General features: G+C 39.7%; 1 protein-coding gene across 1 annotated transcript in view; it reads left to right on the top strand.

Moving 5' to 3' along the window:
- The window catches only part of lrp1bb (low density lipoprotein receptor-related protein 1Bb), a gene marked incomplete at its 5' end in the record, with an annotated part of 267,322 nt that overhangs the window by 236,647 nt on the left and 11,240 nt on the right, over positions 1-19,435 (top strand). Inside the window, 15 exons of the mRNA XM_084544895.1 lie at positions 237-343; positions 534-666; positions 1,045-1,167; positions 1,355-1,477; positions 3,859-4,002; positions 4,296-4,430; positions 5,726-5,845; positions 6,004-6,245; positions 6,397-6,620; positions 7,177-7,283; positions 8,543-8,659; positions 8,956-9,129; positions 12,317-12,442; positions 13,315-13,479; positions 18,900-19,061. Coding sequence (XP_084401021.1) covers positions 237-343; positions 534-666; positions 1,045-1,167; positions 1,355-1,477; positions 3,859-4,002; positions 4,296-4,430; positions 5,726-5,845; positions 6,004-6,245; positions 6,397-6,620; positions 7,177-7,283; positions 8,543-8,659; positions 8,956-9,129; positions 12,317-12,442; positions 13,315-13,479; positions 18,900-19,061 — 2,202 coding nt within the window. The remainder of the gene's footprint in view (positions 1-236; positions 344-533; positions 667-1,044; positions 1,168-1,354; positions 1,478-3,858; positions 4,003-4,295; positions 4,431-5,725; positions 5,846-6,003; positions 6,246-6,396; positions 6,621-7,176; positions 7,284-8,542; positions 8,660-8,955; positions 9,130-12,316; positions 12,443-13,314; positions 13,480-18,899; positions 19,062-19,435) is intronic.

The raw sequence follows: 19,435 nt of genomic DNA, 5'->3' as shown, positions 1-19,435 counted from the left end.
TTGCTCAGCAGCAGGTAGTACACCGAATAAGCTCTTATACCTGCAGGAAAATGTCATACTGTGCTGAGGAGTGACAAGTTCAAATAGTTCTTTTCCCAGAGCCACATTTCAGTCTGCATCATGTTAAAATGGAGTTTTCACTTGTTTGTGGAGTAAGAAACCGAAAGAGTCTAATGCGAGGGACTTCTTAGTGGGAGAGGGTAGAACTGGTACTAATGCACTTCTTCCTTCTCCAGTTGTCCCTTCATGTTCAGTGAACGAGTATGTGTGTGCCAGCGGAGGGTGCGTGTCAGCCAGCCTGCGGTGTGACGGACATGACAACTGTCTAGATGGCTCCGATGAGGTCAGTACAGCTTCACAAGATTTAAAAAATAATAATAATAATATTTGAATATTGCATAATAATGTAGTGTGTTAGTGGTGAGAAGCTGCTTCATGGAGCATGGCTCTAACCATGTTAAAACATGATTCGTTCAGTGGTTTGGTTTTCTGTGATTGCAGCTTGATGATTTATGGTGTTTCTTTCCCGACAGATTGGATGTGTGAAGGAGTGCAGAGAGGATGAGTTTCTGTGTCTGAATCGTGCCCACTGTATCCCCAGACGTTGGCGCTGTGACGACGTGCTGGACTGCATGGACCACAGTGATGAAGAAAACTGCAGCCAGGGTAGGGCTTGGTAGGACGGTCCCCTCAGATGATGATGGGGGATATCTGGAAAGAAAAATCACTCTGCAAATATTATCAACCAGATAAGACATATGAACTACAGTAGAGCATTTTATATAAAAGGATCATAACAGATGAGTGAACACACACAGGAATTTCAATTGTTGTAAAAATGTTCAGAGTTCAGATGAGGCGAACGGCGATAATAGACTTTGTGAGGCAAAATGATCTCTGTTGTGTGGACCATTTTGTGAAATTATCTGTCATTATAATCTTGCAACTGACAGTTGTTGAGTCACATCTACAACATCTGTGATTGCACCTCTTTACCTGAGCTACACTGTTAAGAGTCTTGGGGCTTTATCTGTGTGATTGCAGGTGCTTTCTTCTGCCGGGCGGATGAATTCATCTGCAACAACACGTTATGCAAACTCCACACGTGGGTGTGTGACGGCAAGGATGACTGTGGAGACAACTCTGACGAAGATACGGACATGTGTGGTGGGTTGAAATTGTCACTCACAGGGCTTCCTTTTGAAGACGATTGATGCATATTTTATAATCGTCTGCTTTTCTGTCTCCCCAGTGAATGCTGTGCTTCATTGTCTTTTCTCCCAAGATTTTATGTGGTTGTTTTGTTGTGTTTGAAAGATATGTCCATTAGCTTTTTGTGTCTTTTGATCTCCAGCAAAACTTCCCTGTCCTCCTACAAGGCCATTTCGTTGTAGAAATGATCATGTGTGCCTGCGCACAGACCAAGTCTGCAACAAAGTGGATGACTGTGGTGACAACTCGGATGAAGAGGAGTGTGGTGAGCACAGAATGCACAATACAGATCAGATACTGCACTGAGCTTTGTCTATATCTGAAACTACAAGGGTAAGTGCAGAGGGATAAATGTTCCCTTGATGCACTGGTCCTTCATATAGAGAAGTGCTGGAGTTTGTTTCCTTGCCTTTGAAAATTCATATTATCGATTCCAAACATTAATTGGGTCTGAGACAAAAAAAAAAAAAAAAACAGTGGTTGGAAACATTTTTGATCATAACCTTACAATAGAAGTGGTGTTTTGGCAGTGTATAAGTTTGACTGTTGAATCAAAGATGGATTTTTCTCTCTTACACTGTTTAACTAAAATAATTCTAGAGGGCATGTGACCTCACTCTTTCCGGTGCCATTTTGTTTTCTTCACCTCATGACCACTCACCACGTGGCACCCAGACAGGGAACCATTGTTCATACATCAGAACTGAGCAGTCAAAGCTGTAACATTAACAATATTATATTTTTACCTTTTTTTGCCTTCCCATGTTCATCTAGTATGCTTTAGTATATAATAGCATGTTTCACAGAACACTCAGTGGGTAGAAAAATATCTTTCAGTTTTTCTCATGATGTAGTGATTGGGATTTTAAAGCTACAGTAAAGCTACAAAGTTTGTCTCCTCCCTTTGGCAGTGAGATTAATCACGGCAATATGACATATGTCTACAGTCCATCGGTCCCTTCTCTCAGCACTCTGCTCATCGTTGACATTGATCACTTTCTTTCCAGGACTTATAATTCCTCTCAATGACAAATTTTGTTTTTAATCTAGAGCATCAGAATATTTTCTTGGTTAGTTCCTAGGCCAACAGAGTCTGTCAATTCATAGAACCCATGTTACATCCGTAACTACCATTTTCTACCATTGACTCTTATACTTCTTGATACTTCTAGTTCCTGTCCCTACAAGTGCTCCCCTCTTCAAACAGTTTCTTTGAAGGATTAATAAAGTATTCTGATTCTGATTCAGCTTTTTCAAACCAATCATGGCTGGTTGATGTAAATGCATTCTTAGTGGTGTGTCAGTGCAGGAATATTGGCATAGATACCATATGTAAAACTTTGATAAACTGAGAAATACAGAGAGATTTATCTGCCACTCATTAGCATTGTGTGAACCTGTTTCACCACGTCTTGACTTGAATATAACGTAGTACCACACTATAGTATAGCTTCAAAGTTGCACAGGCCCAATAACTGGGACTGATAAGAAGATCCTTTGTTGTAAACTGACCTGACACAAGTACTTACCATACTGTCCAATCATACAATTATGTAAGCTTTAGAATTTTGAAAATAGTGTTAAATGATTTAACACATCTTTGTATACTAGTATAGTAGTAGTACACAAACTGCAAATGAAGATAAAAGGCAGAGAGAATGTGCATCACTGCATATAAATGGGAGCTTTACACGTTGTAATGAAAACATTTGGCCTACTCAGCATAGTTTAGATTTATTTTTTTCCCCACTCATTTTTGTGAAAAGAAAATTGGCTTTTTATTTTCTCTTATATGTCCAAAGGCATAACTGCTGCCAGCCCTTTATATTGTCCCGACAAGTTCCCTCAATACAAGCCTCCTGTGAATGATGGCGCAGAGCAGACAGGAAAGAGAGGGACAAATCACTTCTCTCCTCTATCACTCTCTCATTCCTTCTGTCCTCCATTTATCTTCCTCTCCGATCCCATTGATACATCCATCCATCTTTTACTTCACTCCATTACCTCTCACCATTGTATGCTTCTCTAATCCCTTCACTCTTACCTTCATCCCATCATTCTCTTCATCCACCCCTCCATCACTTCATTATGTTTCATCTCTTTATTATGCTGGAGGAGGGTGTCGGACTTCCATTCTTTCTGTTTATTTTGCCATGACAGGGAAGCGGTACCGCTAATTCAAGTAAAGTGATGCCCAAGAACAAAGAGTGCAAAGTGCCTCAACATTTTTATGGGCCAAACAATTCGCGAACAGCTGTTGCTTTGACTGTGTTCATCCTTTATTTTGGCAACAGCCACAAATTGACTGTTAAAGTTCACAAAAATGTCTGTTCTGCAGCACATAACAAAGGCAGTCTGGGACATTGTGTTAGAGTAACAGTATCATATTGATTTTGAAAATGCAGTGAAGTAAAAGTAATAAGCCAAGAAAATAAATGAAGTGTCACAGGGCTCTGTCTTCATTGGTTTACAGTTTTATCAAGGTTATGAGGTAGACTACAAAATAATGCTGCTATTGAAAGCTTCAAAAGACCATAATGATTGTCAGCTCTCTAAGATATATTTTGAAATAGAAAGCGTCTTTGCACTTGAATATTTGGTTTGGGTTTTGAGGTGTCTTTTTAACTGACACTGTGTGTACTGAAGCAGAGGTGGTGGCAGGAAGACCTCGGCCTTGTGGGAAGACAGAGTTCACCTGCAGCAACCGACGCTGCATTCCGGTCCAGCTGCAGTGCGACCTCTTCAATGACTGCGGGGATGGCGGCTCAGACGAGCAAGACTGCAAGGCATGTAAGTACAACGCGAGTTGACTCGAGCGAACAGATCAAAGAAGCAAGCGGAAGAGATGAAAAGTACCAAATGCCACCTCGATGTTATCAGGTAGTTCAGCCTCCTCTCATTTTAGACGTGATGTTTTTTTTTTTATTCATGGTAATATATTTATGGCCGTGTTTGAGGTGTGTTGTGCAGTAAATGAAAGATGATAATGCCCCTTTGGCTTTTGCACATCAAAAGAAAAGCCCAGCAGGTGTCCTAAGATACAGAGGACTGATGTGTAATCAAAGTCCTGTCTTTATTTGTAGTTTCCAGTGAAGATGTGTGCGGTAAGAAAACAAATCCGTGTGGGGAGGACGCAATCTGCAACCAGACAAATGCTAATGTGGTGTGCCAGTGCAAACCCGGCTTTAAGAGGAACCAAAAAACAGGTCAATGTGAAGGTAATGTTCAACCAACTTCATTCATTTAAGAGTAAAGGATCTCAAATTTTGGTTCAGTTGAATACTTAGTAGACTCCAGATCAAGGGTGTCAAACTCATTTTAGTTCAGGGGGCCACATACAGCCAAGTTTGATCAAAGAGGCAGTACAAGAGACATAATAGCATATAAATAATGACTCCAGATCGTTCCCTTTGTTTTAGTGCAAAGAAGTACAAGTAAATAATGAAAAAGATTACATTTAATAAACTATACTTTTACGAAACATTTTATGCACATATGGAAAAACAAGTGCAATGTGAGCACATTGCTGCCATCTGCTGCTTCGTGATGTGTTATGTTATGCATCTCTTACTTAAAAAAGTGATCCCTAGTGGACAAATTTAGAATAGGTGCCAAATTTATTGAAAAATTACAGTTAATGTAATTTTCATGCTTTGCAAATTCATCCCGCGGACCCTCTGGTGGGCCGCTTCGACCCACGGGCCGTATGTGTTACACCCCTGCTCTAGATGAAGAGAAAACATTTGGCTTGGTCATCTTCCTTTGCTCATTAAGAACATGAGGTTTAATGTTTACGTTTGAACGTTGAAACTTTAAATATAAAACCAACATAAGCATTTTACACCCTAGAAAATACTGTAAGAACAGAATATCCTCCCTTCTTTTGCCTCCGACACACCTACACTTTTTTGACTTTTACTTCCAACTGCAGTTGTTTTAAGTGCACAAAGAAACATAACACTGCTGACTAGCTGCCCCACTAGCACTAGTGCTCACAGCAGCATAGGCCTCTCACACAGGCTACGACGTAGGCTCTGCATAGAATCGCTGCAGAAGTATAAACCAAGCTTAAGGCTTTTATTTTCAGAGCAATGATGTTATTTATCACATTTACAAGAATATCAACATGCATACTGGCTTAAAATGAGTGCGTTCATTATTTAGTCAACCATGTGACCTGGTGCCCAATTCTCAGTTAATGGCTATTTGTCCGGTTGTTTTTGCCTCTTTACAAATAGAAATTACATGAATATTCTGTTTTTATCACTGAGTTAAAATGGAAAATTATTATGGCAAAACCGAACTAAAGTTCATAATTCTTTTCTTGCTTATTATTAACATGCTGTGGGTTTATCTACTTGTGGCCTTGCCCTGGTTGTTCTCCATGGGAATCTATTTAACAGTTATTACTCATTAACTCAGCATATAAAGTATGAAATAATGATTTAAAATTGAAAGAAACTTCTCTAAAGCAACCTATTCCGGCATAAATTACCTTCTCTTTTGTTTCCAGAGATAAATGAATGCATGCAGTTTGACACGTGTCCTCATTACTGCACAAACACTAAAGGATCTTTTAAATGCACATGTGATCGGAATTACAAGGAAATCAATGGCAACTGTGTAGCAAAAGGTATGATCCTAAAGTTTATTATCAAATATTTATTTTGGTTCATGCTAATAAGTGATAATGTAATAAAACGTATTTGTATGCTGCTACCCAAGATGGATTTTAGCCAATTTCTCTTTCTTTTCTTTTTTTTTTTTACATGTGGATAACTCCCGGTGCAGGACCAGAGGATCGAGTGCTCTACATAGCTAATGACACTGAAATCCGAAGCTTTGTGTTTCCATTTAACCACAGCCATGGACACAAACTGCTCACTCACATCGAGGACAATGCCCGCATTATCGGGATGGATGCTCTGTTTCACCACCAAAAGTTTATCTGGGCTACCCAATTTAACCCTGGTGGAATTTTTTACAAAGACACCCTCGAAAGAAGTCCTTCTAAAACAAATGTCCGAAACATTGTACGTTTTTTTGTTACATACTGTTTCAACTTGTGTAAAAATGCTGTAATTATGTGTGAAGTTGTTTCTTACCATCTAGGCACAAATTTAAAAGAATGCACGTGCAAAAGTTGAATAGAGGACCTGACATTGTGATTGGTGTCCCCTGCAGTGTTCAGACTTCCGTCGTCCCAGAGATATTTCTGCTGACTGGATCACAGGCAACGTTTATTGGACTGATCACTCTCGGATGCATTGGTTCAGTTATTACACAGCCCACTGGACTAAATTACGATATTCCATAAACGTCGGACAACTTAAGGGACCAAACTGCACCCGCTTGATTACTGACATAGCAGGAGAGCCATACGCCATCGCCGTCAACCCGGCCAGAGGGTTAGTTGTGTGCATCACTATTCTCTTTTCCTGCTGACTATATATTTATAGTGTAGACAGCAGTGTGATTATTAGAACAATTCCAAGTTCACATACTTTTCTGCCAGCGTATGGATTTCCCACATTAAAGCATTTCCATTTAACTTTAACACTCATTGAAAACATTACCATATTATGAAGTAATCCATTAGTCACCTCAGTGCATTAGTCAGCTACATAACATTACCACACCAGCTCCATCAAGCAACACCAAAGCTACCTCACCCACATAGGCTTGTGATGCATCACTCTCACAATTAATCTTTAGCTTTTCCAAATATTCTCATCAGTCACATCACCTTCTAATTGTGCATTAGTTCGTCCTAGTGTTAATTACTTTTCAAAATTAAGTAGCCAATGAAAGATGGATTTGTTTAAGCCCACACTGGTTTATAATGTGACGTGTAAACCTGTGGGGTGTATGCATGTATTTATATGGCTGTATATTTCTGTGAGTGCAATATTTTGCAAGAGGATGTTGTGAGGGAGATTCAGAATTTCTCTTGGTCTCTTGCAGAATGATGTACTGGAGTGTAATAGGCGATCACGCTCACATAGAAGAATCAGCCATGGATGGCTCATTACGCAGAGTCCTCCTGGAGAAAAACCTTAGGAGACCCACTGGTAGGTGTTTCTTTCCTCTGATAACATAGATACATTAAAGGTACTTAAATGTACTTTTTCTTGTCATGGAATATTTTAAAATGTTACATGTTTACTGCCAGCATTCTTCTTCTTCTTCTTTGCGTTGTATTGAAGTAGCATTTGGTTCAGTGGAGTTACACAAGATGGGAGCAACTCAATAATTAAGTAATATGAATACATTTAGAGCAGGATTGGCATTTTGTTTTGCTGCATGTTCACCATGCATGATCATCAACAACTGTTTTAATTTAAAACAGGACAGAAATGTGACAGAAATGTTCCTGTTAAATGTTCCTGTTCGTCGAACTGTCTGTGAAAAACTGGCACAATATCATTGGCTCAATTACATTCCTCATCTTTGGACATAGGACCAAGTCGCATAAACTGCTCTATATGTTTAACGCTGCTTTGTAAGTCCTGAACATACAAAGCAGCGTTAAATTATAATAGCTTTTTCCACCAGTGTTCATTAACACGTATGTCAAGTGATATTTACTGATCTAGTTATAGTGCTGCGTGGTGACCACGGGAACGAGCCTCATCGGGTTTGTTTTTATGAATTATCAAATGACCCAGAAGATAACTGTAGTAAACACACATCTGTGTGTACAGTGTATGCTGCATACACGCTACATTTTATACAACCAGTCCGGTCACAACACCCTACTAATATATGTAGGTCTAAAGTATCTGCTTTAATATGCTAACTAAATATATACAAAACAATGCGAAGAGAATTTACTGTATAAGGAAATCTTTTCCGCCCCCCGGCATGTGTTGGTATGTCTATAGGGAGACACTTAGTGCTGATCTAGTTCTGAAGAGCTGCTTTGGCCTCCTTTAATTCAAGGGACCCATGCTCCGTCTTGGTCGCAGAAAGAGGGATTCATCATCCGTGCAAAAAACGCGCACTTGCCACAGCCAGGTGCTCAATTATCTAGTCAGACATTTGGGAGAAATGAAAGTGACTCACTGCTTTGAAATTGTAATATAGGCGCGTCTAAAGTCTGCCTTCAGAAGTGCAGTGAACAGCTGTCTTATTTTTTTGATACTGAATGTTTAATGTACATGCAAACAGTCAGAAGAAAATTGAAATACAAGAAAAACTGCCTCCACAATACTGGTGATCTCCTACATATACCTGCCCTGGCCTTAAGGTATCCTGCATTGAGGGATTCCACAATGATCCTTGTGTAATTTGTCAGGTAAATAAATCTCTTACCTTCATCCTCCCACAGGGCTGGCCATTGATTATTTCAACCAGCGTATTTACTGGGCTGATCCTGAGCTCTCGCAGATAGGGAGCATGAGATTGGATGGCTCGGACCCACTGGTGACGATCAGCGACAGACACGGTAAAACCCAAATGGAAAACAAAGTGCAACTTCTTCTTTTAAACACATAAAGTACTATTCATGCGGCACTTGATTTCCCCAACTTTTTATCAAATAATTGCAACAGGGATATTGCTTGTGTGCCTCAGAAGGGTAAGCTTCCAAACAATGTGTGTTAAGATCGGTCTGCCCACACAACATGTTCTATCTACTTCCACTCGCCACAGGATACAAACTTTCATCATCCCAAAGCTGCAAGTGTGCAGAACGCCGTGTTTGATGCTATCTTCTTTTTTTTTTCTCTTCTGGATCTTTAGGGATATCTCAACCATACAGAATTGATTTATTTGAGGACTATATCTATGGAACTGGACTAAAACATGAGGTCTTTAAAATTCACAAGTATGGAAAACAGTCAGTGGAATATCTCAATTTGGGGGTGGAGAAACCCACGAATGTTTTCATCTCTCACCGTTACAAACAACAAGATGGTAAGTCGTCTTCATAATCATGACATTTGTGCTGAATGTGTTTCATTATATGACACCTGCCAGTCAATTTACACACACTAACATGCACGCTCAAAGCAAGCAGTCAACATCTATGCTTAGCAACTAACCATAGATTAAACTTAACTTGAGGTCAGTTACATTGGACTTAATGTTTGTTTGTTGAGTATTTCAAAAGGAAAGGAATGAAGAGGAATGACTGCAGTAAAGTGGAGTGGTGAAAGCTATGGCGCAATATTATACATATGTAGAAGGTCAGCATAATTATTGTGCATATTACATCTTTATAAAAACACTGAAGGTTCATGTGGAGAGGGCTTGTAGAAGGCTATCATTAACATTTACTGACTAAACAGCCTCTGGTGTTGGTCTCTGTGTGGAAGTTAAAAGGATATTGCTGATGCCTAGACCAGCCGCAGTGACAATGAAATGTAAGCTTAGGATGAAGTATTCTTGTCTAATGCACATAGGCTATGCAAATTAAAAATAGACAGTACTTACATACCTTGCGTGCTGGCAGGATTCCCACAAGATCACACAACAATCCATCTTTCCATGCAACGAGCTATGCGCTTGTCGCTGATCCACTGAGGTGCAGACCAGTCAGGGTCCTGTGAGAAACTGGCAGCAAGTGTTACTTTTTTGAATATAACAAACATCATAACTTGTGGCACAATTCAAATGCACACATTTCCCTTACAGAGGCAGCAAGAATTGTCCTAGCCGTATTTTAATTAAGTTGCTCAGGCTGTGGATTGTAGATAAAAGATGGTGATAGACAGATGGTTCATCCAATAACCTGCCAAATACTCGTTTTTCTTAAAGTGCCTACCTTTCTCTAAACAGTTTGCAAGGACGACTTCTGTGATGGTTCTGTTAAACAAACCATCAGAGTGCATCAGGGTATGACAGTACTTCTTTATGTTCAGTCCTGTTATTGCTAACGCTGCTGTTGTTGTTATTGGAGTTTTTTTTATATCAGTAATGTGCTTAGGGATAGAACATAATGGGAAGAGGGGCATGTTGGACCAGAACAAATATTCAATTAAAACTTATGCCCACATTGAGAACAGCCCACAGGACAATCTGATATGAAATAATGCAGTATAATATTCACATACACTGTTATGATGGTGTTGCAGTCAGGTCAGGCATAACATTATGACCACCTTCCTAATATTGTGTAGGTTTCCCCTGTGCCTCCAAAACAATTGTGACTCATCAGTCTGGTTTTACACAGAGAAACTGTACATACTAATGGATTGCTGGATTGGACCAGTTAATATGGGGATTCTATTATGTATTATGTCCTAATATTGTGAAGGTCTCCCTTGTGCCTTCACAACAGACTCATCAGAAAATGGATATGGGCCTGCTGAGGGTGTCCTGTAGTGTCTGGCAACAGAATCTTGTTAGTGGGGGCCTTTGGGTCCTATGGGTTTAAGGGGAGGGGAGTCTGTAGACCAGGCTTGTTCCATTACATCCCGCAGATACTTGATCAGTTTGGGATCTAGTGAATGTGGAGGCCAGGTCAACACCTTGTGCTGTTCTTCATGTTTTTTGAGTTGTTCCTAAACCCTTTTTGTGTGCCTATGTCAGGCTGCATCCTGCTGGGGATGGCTGCTGCCATCAAGGAGTGTCATTGCTGTGGGGTGGGGATGTCTGGTCTGGTCTAGGCGGGTGGTACATGTCTAAGTAACATCCACATGAATGGTCAATGTTATTTACTTCTCCTGTCAGTGGTTTGAATATTGTGGCTTTGAGAAATATTCAAGTTACAGTTATACAATGAACAAGGGCTTGAAATGCACGGATCCCTACATTTAGCGCTTCATATGTTATTGGACAAATGAATCTAATCATAAATTAAATATTTATTGTAATGCTTTGTCCGGAACAAATGATTGCCTGAAGTCTGAAAACCATGGAGATTACCAAATGATTGGTTTTGTCCTTAGTGATGCTTTGCCAGATCCTTACTGCAGCTTTATTTATTTTTTTCTACTTCTTAATCTTAAAAAACTCATTATGAATTTATTATAAGTTAGAATGACATTTTAAATGTAATAATAATGAATACTTATGAAGTCCATAATATGTATTTAAATTATACCTAATTCCCTTAAGGGTAAATGATAAATAATGAAAACAGCACGTGCTCTGTAACAATGATTCAAGCTCAGCCAAAGAAATGAGGTATAGGTTTGCAGCATAAAAATCAACCAATCCATTTTCTGAGATGGAGCCAATCAATACAATCATGTCCTTCCTCTCACTGTCTTTGTGCGGTAAACCACTGTCAGTTATTTGTTACATCTCTGGTGTTAATGGTCGGAGAGCATCAGACAGCTCAGTCTTGGTCAGTTTTTCACTTAAAGGGCAGCTGTTCCATTCCCCAGAGACTCATTAGGCCAGCCGTGTAGCGTGTAGTGTGGAGTCTGTGGGCAGGAGATGCTCTCAGCTTGCAAAAAGCTATGGCGTGAAACCTTGATATCTTCAACAAAACCCCTAACAACTGCTTAGATTTTCTCTGGGAGGATTTTCTTCCTCCTCCTAGGAAATCTGAGCACTAATTATATATACTGTATACTATATATGTAGCAATGTTGTAACTATTGTGACGTTTCATAGAAGGTAGATATGGTTATATCAGGAAAAATACAAATTTTACCTGTGAATCTATTAAAATTGCATTTTGCTGATGCAGATTAATTTTTGTCGGATACACCAGCAGTCAGGACACAGATGATTCGGCCAGGTCTATTTCATAGGCTACACACGCTTAATTATCAGTGATGAACCTAATAATACTTATCTTGTGGAAGTGGTGTTAATTCTGATTCATTCAGAGTCAGTTTTTTATGAGATGTTCACCTTGTTTGGTCTATCAGCTATAGCCAGCATCAAGAAGAACACTTCAAAAAGCTATTAATCAATTAAGCAATGGCAAATTGCACAATCGTTGATTATTTAATCTAGACATGCATGCTTATTCATGTGCTTTAGAGCTGTGACTCTCTGGGCTACAACAGAAATTAAAACACTTCAAATAAATAGCATTGTTCTGTGAAAGAACAGAACACATTTAACAAATAAAAATAAGAAATCCTTGTCGGCCAGACATATAATTTTCTCGGCTGCTTGTTTTTCTTTTCTTTTCTCTTAACAGCGTCCAATCCGTGCCTGAGGATGTCATGTGATTTCATGTGTCTGCTCAACCCAACGGGTGCCCGATGTACCTGCCCAGAGGGGAAGGTGCTGGTCAACGGCACCTGCAACGACGTCAACATCTCAGGTTGGCGGATGCTTGTGCCTTCACACCACAATAAGGATGGTTGCTGCATGGATTAATTAGCTTTGACTTCTGATAAGCACAATTGTGGTGAAATCATTGACTAGAATATTGACACTAGATTTACTGAAGTTGGTTTTTGGGTTGGCTCTAGCAGTCACCATCTTGGAAGTGGCAAAATCTACCTCACTCCAGGCTATTTTCAGTATTTTATTTTTGTTAGGAGTCACTTGTCAACAATGTTACATACAAAAATCCTCATCACATTGTTACTTATTTTGACCCAGTGCTCCAGCAGGCTTTTCAATATTTCAAAAATGGGCAAAAGATGTAGAAGCTGCTAACGCCTAGACAGACAGCTAGCAACCTGAGAGTCAAACTGGTTCACACGCTAAATTATGCATAACTTTAAGCCTTCATATAATTTAGTTATAAGAATTCACCCATTGAACAGCTGTCATGAATGGGAAAATCAGAGACTAAAACAATTTCTTGTACCACGTTATTAACATGTTTTTATCTATTGTACAGTTGAGTCTTTTGTGATATTGATATTTATTAAACGTCAATATATTAAATATTATTTAATATACAGTATGGTATTTAAACGTTAAAACTCTAGCTCATGCTGTGATAATGAGAAACAGTTTTCACGCTATAAATGCCCTGAAGAGAACTGAAAACCTAGAATTCTACTTGAGCAGCTCTTTATAGCTGGGCTACAGAGAAGATGAAGAAATCTGCCTCCTGCATGCAGTTTACTCCCCACCTCCGGAGCTCTTGCTGTCTAACATTAGCTACATAACACGGTTAGATGAGATGTGACTTCTGCACACTTCAGCACAGTCAGTGATATGGCCATTGCTGTTGTGAAGGTGAACTATGCCGCCCCCCCTGTGAGAATGGAGGCCGCTGCTTAGCCAACGAGAAAGGAGACTGGAGGTGCTACTGCTGGCCTGACTTTTCAGGGGAGCGCTGTGAGGTCAACCACTGCACGGACTACTGCCTAAATGGAGGTTCCTGCGTGGGCTCACCCCTGGGTAAGTTTGCTTAAAAATGCACTGTCAAAAATCTTCAGCATGATTCCTGTTCAAATATCCCTGCTAATCCCTTGAGACATTGCAGTATATTTTACATTTACATGCATCCACCAACTGTTCATTAGCATTCATTTTACATTCTATTGTTATTTATGATATTTTGTCAGTACTAAACACAGGCATCCAAGTATGTATGAATAGATGGTTCTTGTGCTCTAATCTTGCTGCGGTATCCTTTATATTCAGGACAAACTTGCTGATAAAACCACAAACATTTTCAATTTAAAGTTACCTGCCTATTCGTCTCCCTTTATGCTTCCACACCGTCCTCTCTTCAGTTCAAATTTGCTACACTACATCTGCCGGTTGAGCAGTTTTTCCATTGACGCACCTGTCGAACAAGCCTCAGAAATCAACCTTCTTTCCAGTCAAGGTCCTTTTTCATGCTTTCGTGGTTTCTGGAAAAACCAGGTCTACCCCACAATTTAGCGAACGTACATGAATATGGCGAGATGTCAGCAGTGGAATTGAATTAGGATATACAGCCCTATTAAATGTGCTCAGCTTGATTTTAAAGCCTGTATATCATCCCCCCATCATAGCAATTACCCACAACATCTTCATTTCAATTGCTTATAAAAAAAAAGGGAAAAAAAGATTTACCAGGGCAATTGCCCCTGATGCGGAAAGTGTGGCTTGTGTTCCCAAATAAATATTTTATCATGGCAGAACCTCATTCAGTGGATTTGAATTCATTAAATATGTATTCACTGAAAGACATCCAGTAAATATAATTAGAACCCAATATGTTCCAGTTTGAACGAGTCATAGCAGTTAGGCCAACAATCGGGGAGATAAGAATGTGGGCAGGGTTTTCAAAGGATAGAATAAAATCAGTTTATTTTTCCTCTTGGTCTTTGTAAACATGTCTGCCCAACAGGAAGCAAAATGATGCCTTTGAAAATAAGTGTTTTTATATTTTTTCAGATTGTTTAGACTTTTAAAACAGCTCTACGTGACACAAAAAGAAGCCAGGATAATCACGGCTGCTTATTAAACCAAACAGAGTCCGTCTATCAAGACAGCGAGCGAATCATGTTTCATGCTGTGGGATCATGCATGACTCCTATTGATGACAATCAGTCTTATTTTCGGTTAAGTCCAGAATGCTACCCTGGATGATGAACTGTTTTCTATTTATGGTGGACACCTGAGAGGAAAATAGGCAGAATATTTGTTGTGCTGCTGGGGACGCAGCACCTTTCATTTCAGTTGAGGTTTCCCTGCGTTGAGGACTTCTCCAAGGAAAAAGAATATTTTTTTAAATGAGTGACCAGAGATGAGAGAGAGTATAGTAAAATGGATTTTGTCAAACTTCCAGCATTGTTGTTAAAAAAAAATGGACTAAAAGCAAGCACACATTCAATTAGAGGCTGGATTTTTTCCAGTTTCGTCTATAAAATCAGAAGTTGTCACTGAATCCCTGCTCTCATGCCTTTAACTGGTTCAGCACCGCTGTAATGGAACTTCTGGCAGCAAAACACACATTTAAATCTCAGATACGATTCATTCTCATTTCCGTATATTTTTATGACGTTAATAGCAACAGCTGTCCTTAATACCATTTTCACAGAGCAGTTCTGACAGTGATCGGAATCTGTGTGTATCCTACCAGAGTTAGTGAGTCATTTGACTACATGACCGTGCAAGATGTGCAAGCTTCCAGAACAGTCACTGTCTGCTTCATTTGAGGTCACTTTGCCTTTTCTTTTTTGTTCATTTCTTCCTTCATCTGCCATGTCGCTTTGGTCAGTCATCTGGTCTTTTTCCTTGAAGGTAACCTTGAATGTGTGTGATCATGGGATTCTGAACACATGCCCGAGGCACCTCGCTGAGTAGGTTTTCTGTAGTGTCACAGTACGGCTGCCCCGACTGGCCGCATGTCCTCACTGACACCATCAGCACTTGAGTTTTGCTGCTGTGATAACAGCATCTCTAGAAGAATTTTTGGAGATGAGCCAAAGTGAAAAGGCTTACATAGCATTTTCTTCATGACACATCGTGTTTCCACAAAACATTATCAGGGTAATGTCCAATAAGAAAGACTGCAGCTAAGCAATTTGTTTGACACGATGCAGATAGAATCTACTTGTATCTGTTCTGGGGCTGCCGTCCAGTTTCTCTGAGGAAATCAGTGTACATACTTTTACATTAAATGCTCTTATTGCATAAATAAAAATGTAATTTTCTGTTACCAGTAGGAGTTGTACCGACCGGTCGACTAGTCGACTTTACTGCTGTGACGCTTTAAACAGGAAGTCGACTAGTCGCCTAGACGAAGAGCCCAGTGTGTCATTGCAGCAAACTAGCAGCGGTTCAAGTGTGTGGAAATACTTCCCTAAAGATGAAGCCCATTGCAGGAAATGTGACACGTAATCTTGACAAAGATAGGCTCCCTTTTACTGTCTCCAGTTTTATTCTGCCTTGCTTCAATAGGACTGTGTGATATTGCCCACAATATTGTATCCATATTGATATTGCTAATACTGTTAATTATGTAGGAAACACATCCAGCATGTCTGACAAGGGTACACACCATGTAAACAGTGGGTTTTTATGTTGTGCAAACTCTGAACCAATAACTTAATTTCCTTGAAGCTCACATAGCATAACATTTACACCTATAGAAAGCAATAGCAACAAGAGATTAGATTAGTGTGTTTTGTTGCTAATACTGGCCATTACATGGCCGTGCTGGTAGTTTACTTCATAATGTGTCACAAATTTAAAACAAAAATGTGTTAAATAAAAAAAATAATCAGAATGACATACAAATGGGTTCATCTGGCCAGATTCACATCACAGAGTAATTGCTGAAAAGGCAGATTTGAATTAGCATTAACATACTGTCAAGGGCTGGTTAGCAAACTTTTCTACTAATGCTAGTGTTACCATTTTTCAAAATGTTGAAAAGATGCTTTTGTGGACCTAAGCTTACCTTCATATCTCATAGCAGAGGTCATGATGCGACCGCTCTCATTGGTTCTTTTGCAGCCACGAATTTTCACTTGCAATTCCAGTAACATGTTTTCTTTCCTGCTTGCAACACATGGACTTTCCATTATCCTGTTGCTCTAGTCTGATGAGGACTGACCCAGATAGAACAGATACATTTATTGTAAATTGCTCAGTCCGTCATTGTTATTGACGTTTTGTGATATCTTAGCCCTACTTGCATCTATGCCTTAGTTTAGGCTTTTGTCATATTAAAAGTAATGTTTCGTAATGGATCTTAAGATACACTTACATTTGGCTGGAACGCCTCCAAATCTAAGGTTTTTTAGTTTAGGTTTTTCTATCTTTGCTGTTATGTCATTGAAGGTTATTTTTAACAATAGCAATCATCTTGAAAGCAAGATTAATTGTTGCTCACTATTCTTTGTATATCCTTGTAGCATTTGAGGGTGTATATCAGAACAAGATTAACTTTGAAACCTTCTCTCACTAACAACCAATCTGAGCCAGGGTGGGACTAACACTGCTGCCAAGCTGTTGTCAAGCAGATACGTTGGTCTCTTATGACTGGGTAGGAAAAATCAATTTGTCTTCTTAACAGAAATTGGTTAGAATGGATGCAATGTCAGACTGAAGATGAAAACGAGTTAACAGTTCACTGTGATTCCAGGCAGTGAATTTATGTCTCACATCTGAGGTTTAATCTATGAAAATCATATATTTGCAGTGTTCAAGTAATGATTGTCAAGCAACATTAGCTAGTAGTTGACACTCCAACTTTCAAATGATGCGCCAATTTTTTTTTGAGTTTAACTGAAGATAAAACAAGAGCACAGAATGGGTAGTTCAGGGCACCAGAGCAAGGCTGCCTTTTTGCTGTCTTTTTAGAAAGCTCAAAAGCCCAGCAGTCACCGAGTTAACAGAGATGGGAATGGAAGGTGAATGGCTGTCTCTTGGACATTTCAAAGCCAGATTATCCTAGCCACTGAATTGTGGAGTGTGAAATTACCAAGTGGTGTAGTGTGACCTACATGGCTAGACCTGTATCCATGGTAACTTGGTTGTCTGCTATGCAAGTAGTTGTCAACTGTTACCTTTTTTTGAAAACTGTGACCTTGTCATGGTGGGAAGTGTCTGTTAAACAGAAAATGAAGGCTAATTTGAAACATTTCCATCTCACTTACAGTTTGTTTGCCACTGTTTACTTACTTCAGTTTACAGTTTGAACGACAGGCATTAGCTCTGTCAGTGATGCATTCAAGTTGTTGTATGTGTATGGATTAAATCACTATGTGTATGTAAATGGTGCTGTATCACAACAATTAATCAACTGAACTCTGTACTTGGGCTCAGCTTTGCCGATCATTTCAGTGTCCTTCAGCTAGTGTTTGTTGTTTACTGTTTAGTGCAAAATCACTGTACTGTGTCTCCAACCAAAGCAGGCAGCTGTTTTCAGTGATAAAGCTCTGATTGACCCCCTTGTAAACAACAACTTATACCAATCTATACACAGACAAAGTTAGCAACTAGCTGGTGAATAGAGTGGCAGAGTAGCCCTATATATAGATATGGAATAACACACATGACTCCAGTTGATTGTCTGTCAGTCATTTGAGAGGTTACTGACTCCAAACATCTGATTATCTCATTCACCAACGTTGTATTTATGCTGAAGTACCGTAGCTGGGAAATACGCACTCTTTTTTTTGTCAAGTGTGAATATTAAAATGCTTTAGTCAGTTGAGGTCATTTGGACACCTGATTAGGATGCTTCCTGGACACCTCTCTGTTGGAGATATTCCAGACATGCCTGACAAGGAAGGAAACTGTGGGCTCATTGAGAACACACTAGAGAAATGATATGCATCTTGCATCTGGCCTGGCTACAATTTGGGATCCCCCCGGATGGACCTGCAGGACATAAGTGAGAAAAAGGACACCTTAGCTACTCTTCATAGGTGCCAGTCAGCAGCCACCTTGACCCACTCATGGATATGTGTCTAAAAAATGACAGATGGAAGGATTTGCCTTCCCACTCACGACTTATGAATACTTTTTGCTGCTTCTGTTAGCACTTGAGGGCTGTGGGAGTATCATTTCCATACAACATGTAACTATGACTGACAGATTGTGAACCCACACCACATCTTATTGCTGTATGCAAGACAACGTATGAGAGAGAGAGAGACTCAAAATAAACTACTGAGCTCATGTTCATTTAAATGAAAGAATTGGTAACCCAGTGCACACACACTGATGTGTTTTAATAATTATTGGACCACAGTGTGCCCTATGGCTCAATGGAATAATCTGTATCAAATTCTGTCAAAAAACTTTACAGTCAATGCTTTGTTGGTTTTGTTCTTCTCATGATCTACTTATCTTCCTCTTCTTATTTTGTTCAGGAAAGCCCACGTGTCGCTGTCCTGTTGGATTCTCAGGGTCTTTTTGTGAGAGGAGGATTTGTGACAATTACTGCTTAAATGGGGGGACATGTGACGTCACTCAGGGGAACCAGCCAGTGTGCCGCTGCATGGCAGAATACACGGGGGACCGCTGTCTTTATCGTGAGTCCTGCACCCGTTACCTGGTGGTAGCAAACACACACACAAATGATCGTTGCGATGCGCCTAGCATTTTCAGGAGGGACATTAGCATGTAATGTTAAAGAAAAACATTGATTCAGTTATGTTGCAGAAAAACCAGACAACAAAAGATTTCAAAGTTCACACTCTGAGTGTGTAACAAAAGAAATCCCCTAAAGTGGATTCCTTCCACAAACACCACATTTCCCTGTACTGTTTGCAGATAAACAAGTCAAAATGCTACCATTAAACAACCTTTGGGTGTTTCTGTACCGAACTGATAATGTATTTTCTTTTTCAGTGCTTTGACATAATGGCTTATGGGGAAACAGTTTCAGCCGTACATCATTAGTATT

Source organism: Chelon labrosus (assembly GCF_963514085.1).
Source record: "Chelon labrosus genome assembly, chromosome: 5".
Lineage (NCBI taxonomy): Eukaryota > Metazoa > Chordata > Actinopteri > Mugiliformes > Mugilidae > Chelon > Chelon labrosus.
Note: the sequence above shows the minus strand (reverse complement) of the source record. Positions and strands in the feature narration are given on the sequence as shown.